This window comes from Triticum urartu, chromosome 2A (assembly GCF_056163025.1).
Source record: "Triticum urartu cultivar PI428250 chromosome 2A, HENAU_Tu73, whole genome shotgun sequence".
NCBI lineage: Eukaryota > Viridiplantae > Streptophyta > Magnoliopsida > Poales > Poaceae > Triticum > Triticum urartu.
Window position 1 is genome coordinate 716,398,101 of NC_141874.1, and position 15,492 is coordinate 716,413,592.

The window sequence follows — 15,492 nt, forward strand, 5'->3', positions numbered from 1 at the left end:
GTATATGTATATACTTGCAGCTCCCGGCTCACGTACTTGCACAAGGGAAAAGGAAGGGCGACAATGTGAGGTGAGGGGGTCAGCTGGAGAGATCGCACATGCATGCATGCATGCAGGGACGTGTGAGACGCATGGGGACAAGGATTATGTAAACACAGAAGCAGTACTACTACGTTTTGGCGGTAGATCACTGTCTCTGAAAGCTATGCCGGGCCTCCAACTAACTATCAACAGATGTCCGGGGGAAACCTGACAAGTATAAAAATACTTTGATGTCCTGAAAAAACTATGATCGCCATTCACAAGCACCTGCATGAACGCTGCTGCATCACGTCCTCGACAACTCTCCTCTTCTCCGGACATGGCACCAGGTGTCGTCCCATTGTCAATGTATACTTGTTTGTTTTGACATGTATGGAGGTGTCCATCCCTGTCAGCTCAAGTTGGGTGCAATTTAGTATTACAAAAATAGTACTTGCAATACGTAGTATCTTTGGGTGGACTCTGCGTTAGTTTAAGGGGTTGTTTGGTTTGTGACTAACTTTGTCAAAGATTGCCACACTTAAGGTTAGATAAGTTTGACCAACTTAGATGAGTGTTTGGTTTAAGCCACACCTTAGGCAAACCACACGTGGACCCCACATGGCATACACACAAAAAATATGACAAGATTCCCTTAAGCTTGCCAATTTGTGGCTTTCATTTTAATGAACTAATCTTAGGCAAGCTTGATAAAAATGTATGGCAAAGTGTAATAATGCTAGGCTTAGAACCAAACAGCCCCTCAGTTTTGTGGAACCGATGGATGCGCTCACCGGCCTGTCTCGTCGTCAGTGGTATCACAATGGCGCTGTCGGCTGCTCACGATCTGCCTGTTGTTGTCCACTCTAACTTTGACAGCACTTTCAGAGCACCAACGTGCACATTGTGCCTGAATGGCTGGCTAAAAATCACAGGCACATGCACACACGCACACCCGAAGATGGCACTGGTTTTGCTGAACGTTGACACTGTGATGCGCGGTGGCGATCATCAGTGTGCGCGCCACGTTTCCTGCACGCACGTAGGTGGAGTGGTATATACTTGCAGCTGGCCCTCAGCTCACAGGCCGGCCGGGGAAAAGGAGGGGCGACAATGTGACATTGTGACTTTGTGAGGGGATCCGGCCAGCTGGGGAGGTTGCACATGCATTTCTGGAGTAGGAGGATGGCGACCAAGGGTTAGGGGACAGGGATTCTTTAAGCAGCAGCAGGAGGAGCTACAAGTGTTAGTGTACCACCTGGCGTCCGTTTATGCCATGGTAATGGAGCTATCTAGACAAGGGAAGGCAGAAAGGCTACGTGCTGGTGAGCTTTGAACATACTGGTGATAGTACTGTCGACCCTTCAAAGATGTACTCCAACACACTGTCAACAGATGTCTCTCAGGAAACTAGACAAGTATCACTTTGATCGCAGTTCACAAGCACTGGGGGGAGACAGCAGTACAGTTAACGTCGCGGGCCTGCGCCATGCATGCTCCATCAATCATACGTATTCATCACGTCGATCCAGGGAAATTACCTCAGGATTGTTTGTTTGACATGGAGGTGTCCCAGTCCCGGTCAAATCAAGCCCTCGTCAAGTTGGTTGCAATTTACTCACAAAATACTAGTCTACTGGTCAGACTCTGGTTAGTTTTGTGGAACCTATGCGCTCGCCTGTCTCTCCGTCAGTGGGGTCACAATGCGCTGTCGGCTTGCAGTCGTCGTCCACTGTAATTTTCCTGGCGCGTGGGAGGAGTTTCGGGGCGCCGACGTGTGCATCACAGTACGCCTTGGGCTAAAACGACAAAGGCATCTGAAAGGGTTGCAGCTTGCCACGGATCAGAGCATCTACAACCAGAGTTTCTCTAATTCGGACCCCCATACATCACGGACAATGACCAGGCAAGCAATAAAATTGCGCGCCCACAACCGGCTCCAAATCCTCAATTTCATACTATTCTCATGCAATGTTAAACATACGTAGTTCAACACATGTCATCGGACAACCAAAATTGACATGTTCTAATACTATGAATGAAACGTCCGGCCACCCTTGCCCTTGTTGTCTTCCTTGCGACAGTACCGGTCCAAGACGCAAAACGGATCGAGGCGAATCTGCTCACTGCCAGAGCTGTCCGATCCATTGCCGTCCTCATCCTTCTCCTTGGGACAGTTTGACCATTGCACGGACCGCCTTGCTTTGATCTTTAGTCATCGCCTTACAACCCTCCTTCGTCGCTTCTCGGCTGTGAGGCCACAGATGGTTCCCTCCGTCTCTACCTCACGGGTTGCCGAAGCCGTCGCCGCCTCCGTCTCCGCTTGACGGGCTACCGTGGCCGCCTAAGCGCACCTGAAGTCTTGTGTGGTGTGCACCCCGCGTCCCCCATTTCCAAGAACGACAGAGGCAAATATGGCCTCCGTTTCAGCGGGCAAGGCGCCACCTAAAGGGTTCCGCCGGCACAGCGGTGTTGCGTTTCCATGCAGTGGTCTCCAACAAGGCCGCAGCGTGATCCACCAGCCCCAGATATGGGTTAGATATGGAGTTTCCCGGCCAGTCCGGATGTTTGGGCCAGATTTGCTATATTCGGCTGATGACAATTTAATTTTGCGTCTGGATAGTGACCGGGCTGTCCGCCCGGTCGTTTGGGGCAGTCCGGTTCTCTCTCAGCTGGACTGTTATGTGATCTAAAAAAAATGCTGGACTGTCATGTGGATGTTGTGGCCGAGAAAACGTGGCGTGGTGCGCCTGGGCTGGAATAGCGTCCGTGCCGGGCCGCCTAATCGTGAGCGGCGTCCCGGTGCCTGTCCATAGCGTTCATCTTCACAGGCAACAACCTCGTTTATTTTGAAGAACTACCTCGTTTGTCACCCATGTCCTCTTCTTCCCTGTCATTTTTCATCTACTATTCTCCTCCCATTCCTCCCTGTCATTTTTCATCTACTATTCTCGCCCCAACAAGTCTTCTTCTGAAACCTACTCCTGACCATGTCCCTTTCAAAAACTGATGATGACCGAATAAAAACATACAATCGGTTCGATATCTCATGCATCTGCTCCATTCTCTAAACCATAGAACAACTCAGTTCTTGCATCGAAAGCTCAGTTAAACAGCAGCATCCACCAGAAACAAGGGGAAGAAAAGCTACCACAAACACCGTGATGGTACCCTAGACACTTGTTCTATAACCAGATGCAAAATTTGTTCTTGGCGGTCTTTAATGTATACATGATATGTCCCATCTCATCTCAAACTGTATGATTCACATCCCCCCGCTACAATTTTCTCAGGGGCATTTTAAGTTCTATTAATCTACAACAGCACTTATTCTTTCAACCATCCATACAATAAATATTAGAACCATGTTAGATGTCAAAGAATTACACTGATGAACTCCAATTTCGGGGGCAATGGGATGGATGCAGAAAACTCACGATCGGATTGGCATCCACCATACCATACAGGCGCCATCTTTTTTACTTCTTTCCTTCTACACGCTAGGGCTACCGATGTCTGAGGGTGTTGTTACCACACATCACGGAGGTACCTGCCTTCCATCTGTAGGTTCTTTACATACAGCTCAGTTTTGGAGTTATCCAAAGATCCCTGAAACAAATAATGTTCAGTGTTAGGAGTAATCGTAAAATAACCTCTCTTTTTCCAGAGCTCATAAAGGTGATATGCAGTGCTACCAACAGCACACGGCAGCATTGAAACGGCATTTCTGCATACCTGTTTTTGAACTATTGTGTGGAGAACCCTGTGTACGTCTTTCGCCATGCCCTTGGCATCACCACAAACATATATGTAACCACCTTGAGAAATGACGTTCCAAATCTCGGTGGCCTGCAACAAAGAGAACAAAATCCAGTTGAGTAGACCATCTAGCAGAGACGCGTGTCTATAGCTGTTGAAAAGGAACATATAGCAAAAACGCCTAGTGTATATCCAACCTTGTCCACCATCTTATGCTGCACATATTCTTTGGTTGGTCCTTCACGAGAGTAGGCGACAATTAGCTCAGAGAGTGCCCCCTCCTGAAGGAAATTTTGCAACTCTTCCTCATATATGTAGTCCTGCAATATGGCCATTATGTTAGAATACCATCAATCGCAAATTAGCAACACCCATAAAATGAATCTGTCTCATTTAGTACCATTTCACGGTTCCTGCATCCAAAGAAGAGGACTGACGAGCCCAATTCAACTCCAGATTCTTTTAGAGCTAATCTTTCCTGAGTAAGAAGGAACAGACAAGGTTACAGGCCATATAAAATCCCAAGTGAAGAGAACCCAGATCCCCTTATAGAAAACAAACCTGCAAGAAGCCCCTAAAAGGTGCTAGCCCTGTCCCAGGACCAATCATGATGATTGGAGTGGATGGATCTGAAGGCAACCTAAAATTTGACTGCCTCACAAAAATTGGTGCCCAACTGCATTCTTCGCTATATTCCAGTGGAAGTGTGTTCTACAAAGTATACGATTGAGGATGAATAAATCAAACTGTAAGAAACTCTCTCATTGTACCAAAGGAGAAAACTGAAATTTGTAAGAGAAACCTACCTTCATCCATGTTGAACAAACTCCTTGGTGGATCCTTTCTGTTGGTGTAGGACCATAAACTAATGCACATGTCACATGAATTCTGGAGGGAGCCAACCTGCAGAGGCGCATTTAAGCTGTCAGAAGTCCCACCATCATAAGCACATTATAATGTCACTGAGGCAAGCGATATCATCCAATATGACCACAAATGATAGGAGACAAAGTATATGTTTTAGCTAAAGACACTGTCCACATTCCAAAGTGACTTCATGATGTTGGAGTTCAAGGATTTAAGCATTGTGCAGAAAAAAAACTAATATTTACCCACACAAAATACTTGCTGGTCAATCTTGCAACATGAGCAGTAAGTGGAAGAATAAATAAGGACGGAAGCATACTTTGGAGATGATGATATGGAGTAGAATCGTGGCTGTAGACGAGGAGCTATCGCCGCAAAGAATACCCCCAAGGGGGGCTTAGCTGAAGGGAATGCAGCCATAACTTCAAGAAGGCTCCTCTGGCTAGCTACTATCCATTGAGCATACTCATCCTGCATAAGGCAAGCATACCATTCAGTGAAAAATATATCTACCAGTCAAAAACACTCCAATACAGGTTTTCAAACAAAAGTTACCTTTCCAGCAGGAGAAGCCAAGAACCTCAGTCGCTCAGCTTCAGTCGGGTCAGAAGCATGAGCAGCTAAAGCAGTCAAAGCAGCCTGGAGATGAACATAATAATCAAGGGTCGATCAAATGGTTGCGAAAAAAAATAGCAGTCCAATGGAAAATGGTTAGTCACAAGGACCTTCTTTGGAGCATTGAGTAGATCAGCATATCGTAGAAGTGCAGTCCGTAAGGTACAAGGAGATGGGAATGGTGGAGCCAAGGAACCCCCGCCTTTACGAGGAGATCCATCTTCGGCGTCTGCATGTATGGAGAAAACTGTGTCTGGGGAAAGACCAAGTAGCGTTTCAGCCTGCTCCACTGTCTCGATAGAATTTTCTGAATAAACCCCAACATGATCCCCAGTTTCATACCTGGCAGGAAGTTCAAAAGCATATAAGCTGCTATACTTTTATTTAACTTGCACTAAAAGGTCAAAACTACACAGGGAAAATCAAATGCAACAGTTCAAGTTTGGAAAACCGAACACTAAATAGCACTTGGCTCACAAAATGCTTCTGAATAGTCTGAAATGAACCGCATGGACAAACAATAGAGAAACTTTCCAGATTTTGGATCAAATTCTGGGCAATGGATATGGAGTAACTTACACAAGACCAGTGCCTGAAATATCAAATTCCAGATGAATACAAGAGCGATCCGAGGCTGGTTTATGGAGTTCCTTCCGAACAGCAACATTGGCCCTTGACAAATCAATAACGAGACGGGCAATATTGTAAATATTTAATTATAACTGAATAGAAGGAAGGTGCAGGTAGATATTTTGATATACCTGCAAGGATGTTGGGCATCAATAACACCGTTGCCATTGGCAAGTGTCCAGGATTTATCTTCGAACTCTAAATCTGATTTATCAATAAATACAACTCTGTATTCAGGTATTGCAGCAGTGTAAGGAGTGGTTGCACCAGTAGTATCATCTTCATCACGGAGCAGTTGGTCCAATTCTGGCCATACTAGCTCTTTCCTACAAATAATAACAAATAGAAGAATTCTCGTTCAAGATACTGTAACACAACTACAGATAGCAATGGCATTTACAGAACATCCGCATGATACACAAGCCCGCCATAAATATTCAACTAACAAATATCTGAAATATTGTATTGCTATAAAACTACTGTCATCCATTACAAACATAAACATAATAATCTTTAATATTTGCTAGAAGTGACACTCAAGCAGCAGCTTGTTTGGTATACACCAATATAAGAAAAACCACATGCCTATGAACAGAAAATGGTTTAATGTAGCTTCTGTGTACTCTAAGAATAATAATATCACACAGGCTTTCCAGCTATCGACCAGAATCTATGAGATACTCCCTCTGATCCAAAATAAAACCATGACACTTATTTTGCATCGGAGGGAGTATGAACATATCCACAAGAATGGCATTCTCAGCATTTTTGCAGTTCCACTTTATACAAATTACTCCCTCTGTAAACAAATGTAAGACGTTTTAGGTCACTAAACTAAAGTAGTGACCTAAAACGTCTTACATTTCTTTAGAGGGAGTAACAAATGATAGAGAAATAAAAGTGATAGTAAGGCAAAATTTTGAACAGAATAATAAAGGGAATTCACATCAGTAACTATAAATCAAGAAGGTGTGTCCTGGTGGCCTTTGGATGGGGTGGTTGTGCTTATCCAAACATCGCTATTTTCCAGTCAGATAGTTAATCCTGGCTTTCAGACATCTTGATGGGGTCCGAAACCTTTTTCCCTTGATATTACTTATTAGTGCTAGTTAGGCATTTGCGTGTTGTGTGGTGAACTGGTGATATGCCATTCTATGGGAATCTAGTCACGAAGTCTCAATATTTTGATTACAATCTAAAAGCCTTCGTCAATAACTTTTGGTGGGTTTGAATATGAATGCATATCGGGTAAAGACAACATGGTTAGGCTTGTCGATTTTAACAAATATATTATGATAACAAAGATGAAACGAATATATAGACACGATCACCTAGGCTTTGCATAGAAATTAATTAGCCACTGGCAAATCAAATACAGAAGTACTATTACACAAATACAAAAGTAAGTAACAATATATAGTTTTTTTTCAAATGCCTGATAATATATAATCACATCATAGATAGGCAAGTTAATAAGGCTAGTACCATTTTACACGTCAAAAAAGGAAGTTAAAGATTGCAGCATCTGAAAGTAACTACATGAACATTTTTACTGGCAGGCTGGCAGCTTACTTACAGGTTACAAATGTACCATATGCAAGTTTCTTATTCTCCATTTTTCTATACCATGAGTTTGTTAGGGCGTCCATTTTCAACATCCAGATTCACTAAAACCCAGTCCCAATTTCAGGTACGACAAAAAAGTATCAGGAATCCAACAAGCCAAACATTTGGCACCACAAGCCTGAATCTTGTGGAGATAGAAACAAGCCAAACAGATATAATCCAAATCCAAACCAATCAAGCAAAGAGTTGGCACCCAAGTCTAGCTCCTGGCATCTGGCAGACAGAAAAAAGAAGACAAACAGACAGTCCAGCCCACTTTTGTCCCCACACGGCAGATGAAATATACAAAGAGGCGCAGCATACTTATATCATCCGTCATTTTCATACCATGCGGTGAAGTCATCCTCAATGCACTGATCGTCATCACCAAGGCCACATGGAACGAGACGATTGCCACCTAAATATACACACAAAAAGTCAAGTGAATCATGGATACAAGATCAACTCACATAAGCATCCATCAAAAAGGACCTTGTTATGCAACGAGAAATTCCAGCAAACATGATATATGCAGGAATTAATCACCAAGTATATATTGTGCAATGAGCTCGCTGGGTAAGAATTAGTATCATGGCAGACTCTTAAACATGGTGAATTGCTATGTAGTCGATACAATTGCAAAGATCGCCTGAGTTGGAAAATAGAACTACATGTGTCACCAACCGGTGGCCACGTGTCCCCACCAACATCCTTACATATGACGATATTTTCCGATTCATACATCTCAGCGATTGTACCAAACAAATTCTCACTTCAGCAAACCAAGCATAGTTTTTCACAATTCATCCATATAAGCTATCATGGTAACCACTAATAACCCCTAAAGAGAGTGTTCCCCAGGTAATAGTCCAAACAAATTATGTTTCGAAAAATCAAACATGGCAAGCACTCAGCGACAAAAAATGGTAAATCAGGAAATGTGCTGTCATGCAATGTTCCAACACAGTAATGCACTTGTCCTGTTCTTTGCAAAATTTCTTGGAGAAGAGTGTACATGAATTACTTACCCTGCTCCAGCAGTAACTCATCCACCTCCTTTGCAACCTAAGATTTACAAGCATATAAGCTCAGTATCAATTACCAGGACACAAATCAACCTTTGTTAAATCAGTAACAGCGCATATTCAATGAAGCAAACCTTATTAAAATGCTCGTATTGCCTGTTGCCAAGGCCAAATACAGCATAATTAAAATCCTTAAGCCAAACCTCCTTCTCCTTACCCTGATTCAGTGCAAAAATAAAGCAAACCCCATAAGATGTTGTAGCAACAGTGAGCACATCTTGACGCCACAAATTTCACAAACCTCAGTGAACCATTTGTAGAATCTTGCTGCATTATCAGTGGGTTCCCCGTCGCCATATCTGTGGTCATTGAACATAATTATCCACAAGTTATTGGTAAGAATTATTGCCGCAGAGAATTCCCACTCATATACCAACGGATGCATTTGGCAATTAAAATGATCACCTGGTGGGTTAAAAGCACATGGACACTCCACATATGGTAGGCTTGTAATGTCTTAAGTACCATTGGAACGTCAAATAAATTTTGTACTAGCATACATTTCACTTGCGCTTTACAACAAAAGGTAGGTATGTGGGTTACGGAATTAAGGCGGAAGCGACAAAAGGCGCGATTCAGCTGCGATCTACGAATCAAAACGGCGAGAGCTGACATGTGCAATTCAGCTGCAATCTACGAATCAAAAAGGGCGAAAGCTGACGTGTGCAATTCAGCTGCAATCTACGAATCAAAAAGGGCGAGAGCTGACATGTGCGATTCAGCTGCAATCTACGAATCAAAATGGCGAGAGCTGACGTGTGCGGTTCAGCTGCAACCAACGAATCAAAACGGCGAGAGCTGACGTGTTCAGCTGCAATCTACGAATCAAAACAGTGAGAGCTGCCGTGCGCAGTTCAGCTGCAATCTACGAATCAAAACAGCGAGAGCTGACGTGCGCAGTTCAGCTGCAATCTACGAATCAAAACGGCGAGAGCTCACATACGCAATTCAGCTGCAATCTACGAACCAAAACTGCAAGAGCTCACGTGCGCAATTCGGCTGCAATCTAGGAACCAAAACTGCAAGAGTTCACGACGGGAATCCAGCAATCCACATATCAAAATGGGCGAGAGCTCACGTTGCTAAGAAGAAGAGCGCAAACGTTTCCTTCTTGAGCTTCTCCTCGTACTCATCGTCCTCGGCAGCATAGTCATCCTGCACATGGTCCAAAGCACCTCTCAGAATTCCCAGCAGAAACAGCTCACACGCAGCTGAACACGCATAAACAATCAGATCGACGGCAATTACCAGATCCACCACTTTGAAGAGGACCTTCTCGTACCGCGCCTTGGCCTCCTCCGCCATAGCCTGCACGCACGCACGCACCAACCAGAATAGTGGCACAATTTAAATCGAATCAGCCCGCAGCGGAATCAGAATCGGGTCAAAGGAAAAAAAAAAGGGAAGGTGGGCACTCGTGCTAATTAGAAAAAAAAAGGAGCAGGCGAGCTTTGGGATCGGGGCCGGATCGGATCGGACAGCGACGGGCGGACCTTGGCGAAGCCCTCGGCGGTGCCGGTCTGGGTGCCGAAGAAGATGGTGACGCGCTTGCGGCCGTCGTCGGCGTCGTCGGCGTCGACCTTGACGGGCGGCGGGCGGAAGGACGCGGGGGGCGGCTTGGGCGGCACGCTCCCGCCGGATCGGAGCCAGAAGGCGAGCACGAGCAGCCCGGCCAGGAGCGCGGCCGCGGTGGCCGCGAGCGCGGCCAGCGGGTCGCCCCCCGCCGCCGCGGCCAGCTCCGGCGGCAGCACGGACGCCGCCCACTCCCTCGCCGCCTCCAGCGCCATCCCTCTTCCTTCCTTCCTTGGGCCGGGGGCGGGGAGGAGGCGATGGGGGTAGGAGGCGCTCGTGGAGGCGCACCTACCACCAACTGCTGCTGGCTGCTGGGGAGGGGAGACGGGAGGGAGGTTGGGGGTTAAGTGCCGCCCCGGTTTACTCCTCCGCCTTTTATTTTCGTTTCTTTCTTTTTCGGGGCGTCAGGAAATGTGGCTGCGTGCGTTTTTTAACTTTGGCCTGATGATGGAAAGCGGGGCAGTTTTTTCCCGATCTGGGGCGGAAGTTAGCCGTGTCTTGTGACCGGACCGGCTGCCCGCCTGCGGTTGGTCTCCAGCATCCGCCCTGCTGTCCCGGGCCCGGCTGCGCTGTGATTTGGAAAATCATCATTAACGTCGGGCGCGTAATTTCCTTTACTTGCCCCTCTAAAATTCGATTTTTTAATGCTTGTTTCGATTTATTAGCACATGTGTCACGTGGTCTATAAAACTCGAATTTAGCAGGACATAATACAAATGATGGATTAGGCATCCTTATCTTAAACCCGGAGCATCTATATCTACATCTATACCTCTATATCTATACTAATATAAAAAGACTCAAAGGGGTAGATCCAACTGATCTCGACCATCAAACTAGGTCAATCCAACGATCTACACTACTCCAGTGACGAGCATTCAACATGTTTAACGTGCAATTAATATCATACCAAATATTGCACTAATCACAGAACTATCACACAAATAATAGCATACCTAATATCCACATACAATTAATATACTGACTAAATATTAACATGTATTGCTCGTGCGCATTTACTAGTATAGTCTATTGATAATAACCATAAAATATGACGTATAATGGGTTTTCTCTTAGTCATATCTCTAATAATTAGACATAGACATGACTAGATATGTGGTGAAAGATGTCATTGCTAAGATATTATCTATTAAAGGCAAAAAAATCTATCTTTTTCATCTTAGTATTTATCATATGTGACATTCTTACGATAGTGTCATTGTAAATGAGTGCTCGCAGTGGATATGCATTATCTAACCATTGAACGAATGTGCAACTATTTGCTCAACGTCGGATAGGAATGAGGTAGCGTAGGGAGGCCCTAATCTGCTGAATCAAGTTGTAGTTTTTTTTTCTCTATTTGGGGCCTGATCTACCGAATGGAGTTGTAGCTTTTCTCAATTGAGGCCTTGATCTTACACGGTGATGCCATCATCTGTGGTAGTCACAAAAACATATACATTGTCTAAGCGAAGGAAGAGTGGGGTGGGGTGGATCAAGATTTGCTATGATACTGGAGTGCTTGCTAACTTTTTAGAGACCAAACAAAAAAGTTTTAAGTATGGGAAACGTTTTTAATCAGTAGTTTGTTAGGATGATTTCATCAGACCGGTCGCTGGACGTCGATGCGTTTTTCATCTCACGGTTGAGATTCCTCCCAAATCAGCCATCCAACCCACCAAAAAAGCCTATTTTCTCGCCCCCATAACTCCTCGTCAGTTTCTCTTCCCCAATTTAATCTCACCTTCCCGACCTAGCTGAATCTCGTTCCCATCTCCCACATGCCCCTAATGCAGATGAACGCCAAGCTTGCGATGCCCTTGCCGCCCCGGCTCCCTTCGCCAGGAGCAAGGCCTCTTCTGACGTGGCCATGAGATCCACCGTTCGACGGTCTGGTATGGTGGCTGCACCCACTATTATCTGTGACAGCGCATCAGCAAGCTCGCAGCCCCCCTCGGCGTCCCGGTCCTCCAACCAGGTTTTGATCTCGCGCCGTGTCAAAGCTTCTTCTCAATTGAAATGAGGGAAATTAACCAATTATGCATGGACCGTTGCAGGATCTCTCCCCCTCTCTCTAAAGGCACCATCCTCATCTACATAGGTATTGACTCATCTGGATATAGTGCTAGTTGATTCCTAATTTTTATATTGCAATTTCGTTATGTACAGTGTGTAGTTTATCACCAAATCAGAGACGAATACCTCTAAATTCTGTATCAACATGACAAAAATAGGACGCTTCCAAATATCCATGCTTCTTACCCCTCATTTGCATGCTTCTTCACTGCATAGAGTTTGCGCCATTCTAGCCATGCTTCTATTTTTCTATATTGTTTGTGTTATCCTGATATAGCATGAAACTGACGCTTCTTCCAAATACCACCAGTGCACGTTACTGTAAGGGCATATTTCTCCCTTAGTGGTTTTGGTGATTGATGACAATGCATTTACGGACTAATCGTGTGCTTTGAGAATTTCAGATATCTCATGTCTAGGCACTAGACGATTCGATGCCCCTCGGAGCCTTTCGAAGACGGCGGTTCTCTATGTTTTTTTTCGGTGGATTTGAGTCGTGGGAAAGCCGTACTATTAAGAGGGGGTCCGCTTCGGAAAGGTATGGGTGGAATCAACACGTATACACAGCCCCATATGCACCCACAACCTCTTTCTCATCTCCGGAGCCTTTCCAATGTTTTATGTGGTGTTTTCAGCATCTTGCCAGCGGTAGTACCACCAGTGCCCACGGTAGTACCGCTGGTACTTCCGTGGCACTACCGCTTAGGGCTTCCCCGAGCTTGCAACTTTCGGTTGTCTGTTTGTATTTCACGGTAGTAGGGCGGTAGTAGTGTGGTAGTACCGCTCCGGTGGTATTACAGCCCGTACTACCGTCTCCACTACCGCTTGCGGGGTTTTCTTCTGTGCAAGGTTCTATTCCCACTTTGCCTCAAGCGGTAGTAGAGCGACACTGGGACGGTAGTACCGCTTGGCACGGTACTACCACCCCTGGCACCCTCTACTACCGCTGCCTCTCCAGGTCTAAAACCCAAGGCGGTAGTACCGCCCGGGTCAGCGGTAATACCGCTCCGGCGGCACTACCGTAGATACACTCTGCGTAGTCTTAGGCCTATGCGGAGTAGTACCGCTCCTATGAGCGGTAGTACCGCTTAGCTGCGGGTCTGGGCAGAAAACGGTTGGATTCTGGTTCCCCTATACAAAGGGAGGGTCTTCTTCTTCCTAGGGTTGACCTCTTCCCCCAAGCTCCATTGCCATTCAAAAGCTCATTCTTGCACGATCTCTCTCCCTGGCAATCAAACTTGTTGATTTTCTAGGGATTGATTGAGAAGGCCCCACCAAGAGAAATTTGATTCCCCCACTAATCCCTTGCGGATCTTGTTACTCTTGGGTATTTGAGCACCCTACACGGTTGAGGTCACCTCGGAGCCATATTCCATTGTGGTGTAGCTCCGTGGTTTCGTTGGGAGCCTCCAATTCGGTTGTGGAGAGAGCCCCAACCTTGTTTGTAAAGGTTCGGCCACCTCCTTCAAGGGTACCAATAGTGGAATCGTGGCTTCTCGCATTGTGTGAGGGTGTGAGGAGAATACGGTGGCCCTAGTGGCTTCTTGGGGAGCATTGTGCCTCCACACCGCTTCAACGAAGACGTACTTCCTCTCAAAGGGAAGGAACTTCGGTAACACATCCTCGTCTCCACTGGTTCCACTCTTGGTTATCTCTTACCTTTACTTGTGCAAGCTTATATTGTGTTGTATTCCTTGCTTGCTTGTGTGCTATTTGTTGTTGCATCATTTAGGTTGCTCACCTAGTTGCATATCTAGACAACCTATTTTGATGCTAAGTTTAATTTGGTAAAGAAAAGCTAAAAATTGTTAGTTGCCTATTCACCACCCATCTAGTCAACCATATCGATCCTTTCAATTGATATCAGAGCCTCGTCTCTTTATTAAGGACTTTGCCGTCCAAAGAGTATGGTTGACACCTCACACAAGGTGGCGGAGCACTCCTGCGAGTCCCCCTTTGCCTGCGGCCAATGGGGGATCCTCGGTCTCTCATGAGGAGTTCAATGTGGCCTTGGACACATTGAGAACCTCCATGACGGCCGAGGTCAAAGGCATGCTTTAGAATTTTCTTGATGGTCTTAAAGTTTCCACTGCACCTTTGGAAGTGGTCGATCCCACTAATAAGGTGACAGATGCTACCTCCAACAAGGGAGAAGCTACTAGTGATCAAGTTCCTTTGACTAGTGGTAGAAGTGGAAATGGCATCTTTGCCCATGTTAAACCTCCTATTACTTATGGAGGATCGGTTCCCTCCACGCACATGAATCATGTTGGTCCTCCTCCCAAGCTTGTGAAAAAATGAGGACTTTGCCGCTTGGGTCTATCGCTTTAAACATCATTTAAATCATAGTTATACTAATCTTTGGAGAATTATTGAGCAAGGTTTCTACCCGCACGACCCAAGCAACTTCACTCCTAGAGAAGCCGTGGATCATCAATCCAACGAGTCCACTCTCTTCATTCTCCAAGAAGCAATTCCACCTGAAGATATCGCGCATCTCCGTCCTTTCACCGTGGCCAAGGAGGCATGGCAACATGTTGTTTCCATTTACAAGGGAAGCGTAAGTATTCAACGCTCAAACTTTGAAGTGGTGCAAGATGAAGCCGATGAGGTTGCAATGAATGAAGATGAAGAACCTCAAGAGCTTTATCCGGAGATTAACCACTCTCGCGGTCTCACTCTGAGATGATGGGAGCAAGGATACAGATGACAATTGGATCAAGCGCAAGTTTCTCAAGGCCATGATGCCTTACCATAAGGCCATGTCCTCCGTCATCCGTCAAAGACCGGACTTTCACGCTTTGTCCTCAAGTGAAGTGTTGGATGGGTTTGTTGCAATGAGGATCTTGGACAAGACCGCCGACAATGCGGTGTTGCGTTCTCAACAAGCAAAGAAGCCCAACTGTAACACCCCCAGTGTCATGCTACAGTAATCCCCTGTTAATGATGCCACGTCATCACATTACTGTTGCTAATCTTCACTTGATCCAAATCACCTTTCAAATTCAAATCCAACCTAAAGTAAAAAAATCATATTTGTCAGACATGAAATCAAAAATGTTCATCTTGTGGCAAATAATCATTTGTTAATATTGGTGGTGGACCAACATTTTTGCAAGATGTTTAAATGTCCTAAACCAATTAAAGTAGTGGCTAAAGCAACAGACTAAATGGCTTTTTTATTTATAAAAATTGCTACTTTTTCAACAGCCTCACAATTCTTTTTGTGGCATTGCACAATAATTATGTGGAATTGTTTTAG

The 15,492-nt window shown here is 45.3% G+C and overlaps 1 protein-coding gene across 2 annotated transcripts; it reads right to left on the bottom strand.

Annotated features, from left to right (window-relative positions):
* Positions 1-3,189: 3,189 nt before the first annotated feature.
* LOC147987073 (NADPH--cytochrome P450 reductase 1) lies at positions 3,190-10,497 on the bottom strand. Of its 2 annotated transcripts, XM_087545091.1 has the most exons (18): positions 10,076-10,495; positions 9,831-9,890; positions 9,661-9,737; positions 8,824-8,881; positions 8,657-8,740; positions 8,526-8,562; positions 7,846-7,915; positions 6,024-6,218; positions 5,842-5,934; positions 5,373-5,604; positions 5,203-5,286; positions 4,967-5,118; positions 4,587-4,683; positions 4,342-4,491; positions 4,181-4,258; positions 3,978-4,100; positions 3,757-3,870; positions 3,190-3,630 (listed from the first exon to the last, which is right to left on the bottom strand). In XM_087545091.1, exons 1-18 carry the CDS (start codon positions 10,367-10,369, stop codon positions 3,550-3,552), a joined length of 2,079 nt encoding a protein of 692 aa, XP_087401217.1. In that variant the 5' UTR covers positions 10,370-10,495; the 3' UTR covers positions 3,190-3,549. The 2 variants fall into 2 exon arrangements, with proteins under 2 accessions (XP_087401217.1, XP_087401216.1); XM_087545090.1 differs by having other exon boundaries at positions 9,661-9,890; positions 10,076-10,497.
* Between the last annotated feature and the right edge of the window lie 4,995 nt (positions 10,498-15,492).

Coding starts and splice junctions, on each gene's coding strand:
- LOC147987073 (XM_087545090.1), bottom strand. CDS start 10,369: ATGGCGCTGGAGGCGGCGAGGGAGTGGGCGGCGTCCGTGCTGCCGCCG. Junction 7,916..8,525: donor TGAGTTACTGCTGGAGCAGG/GTAAGTAATTCA, acceptor GTGTATATTTAG/GTGGCAATCGTCTCGTTCCA. Junction 5,287..5,372: donor TACTCAATGCTCCAAAGAAG/GTCCTTGTGACT, acceptor GTTCATCTCCAG/GCTGCTTTGACTGCTTTAGC.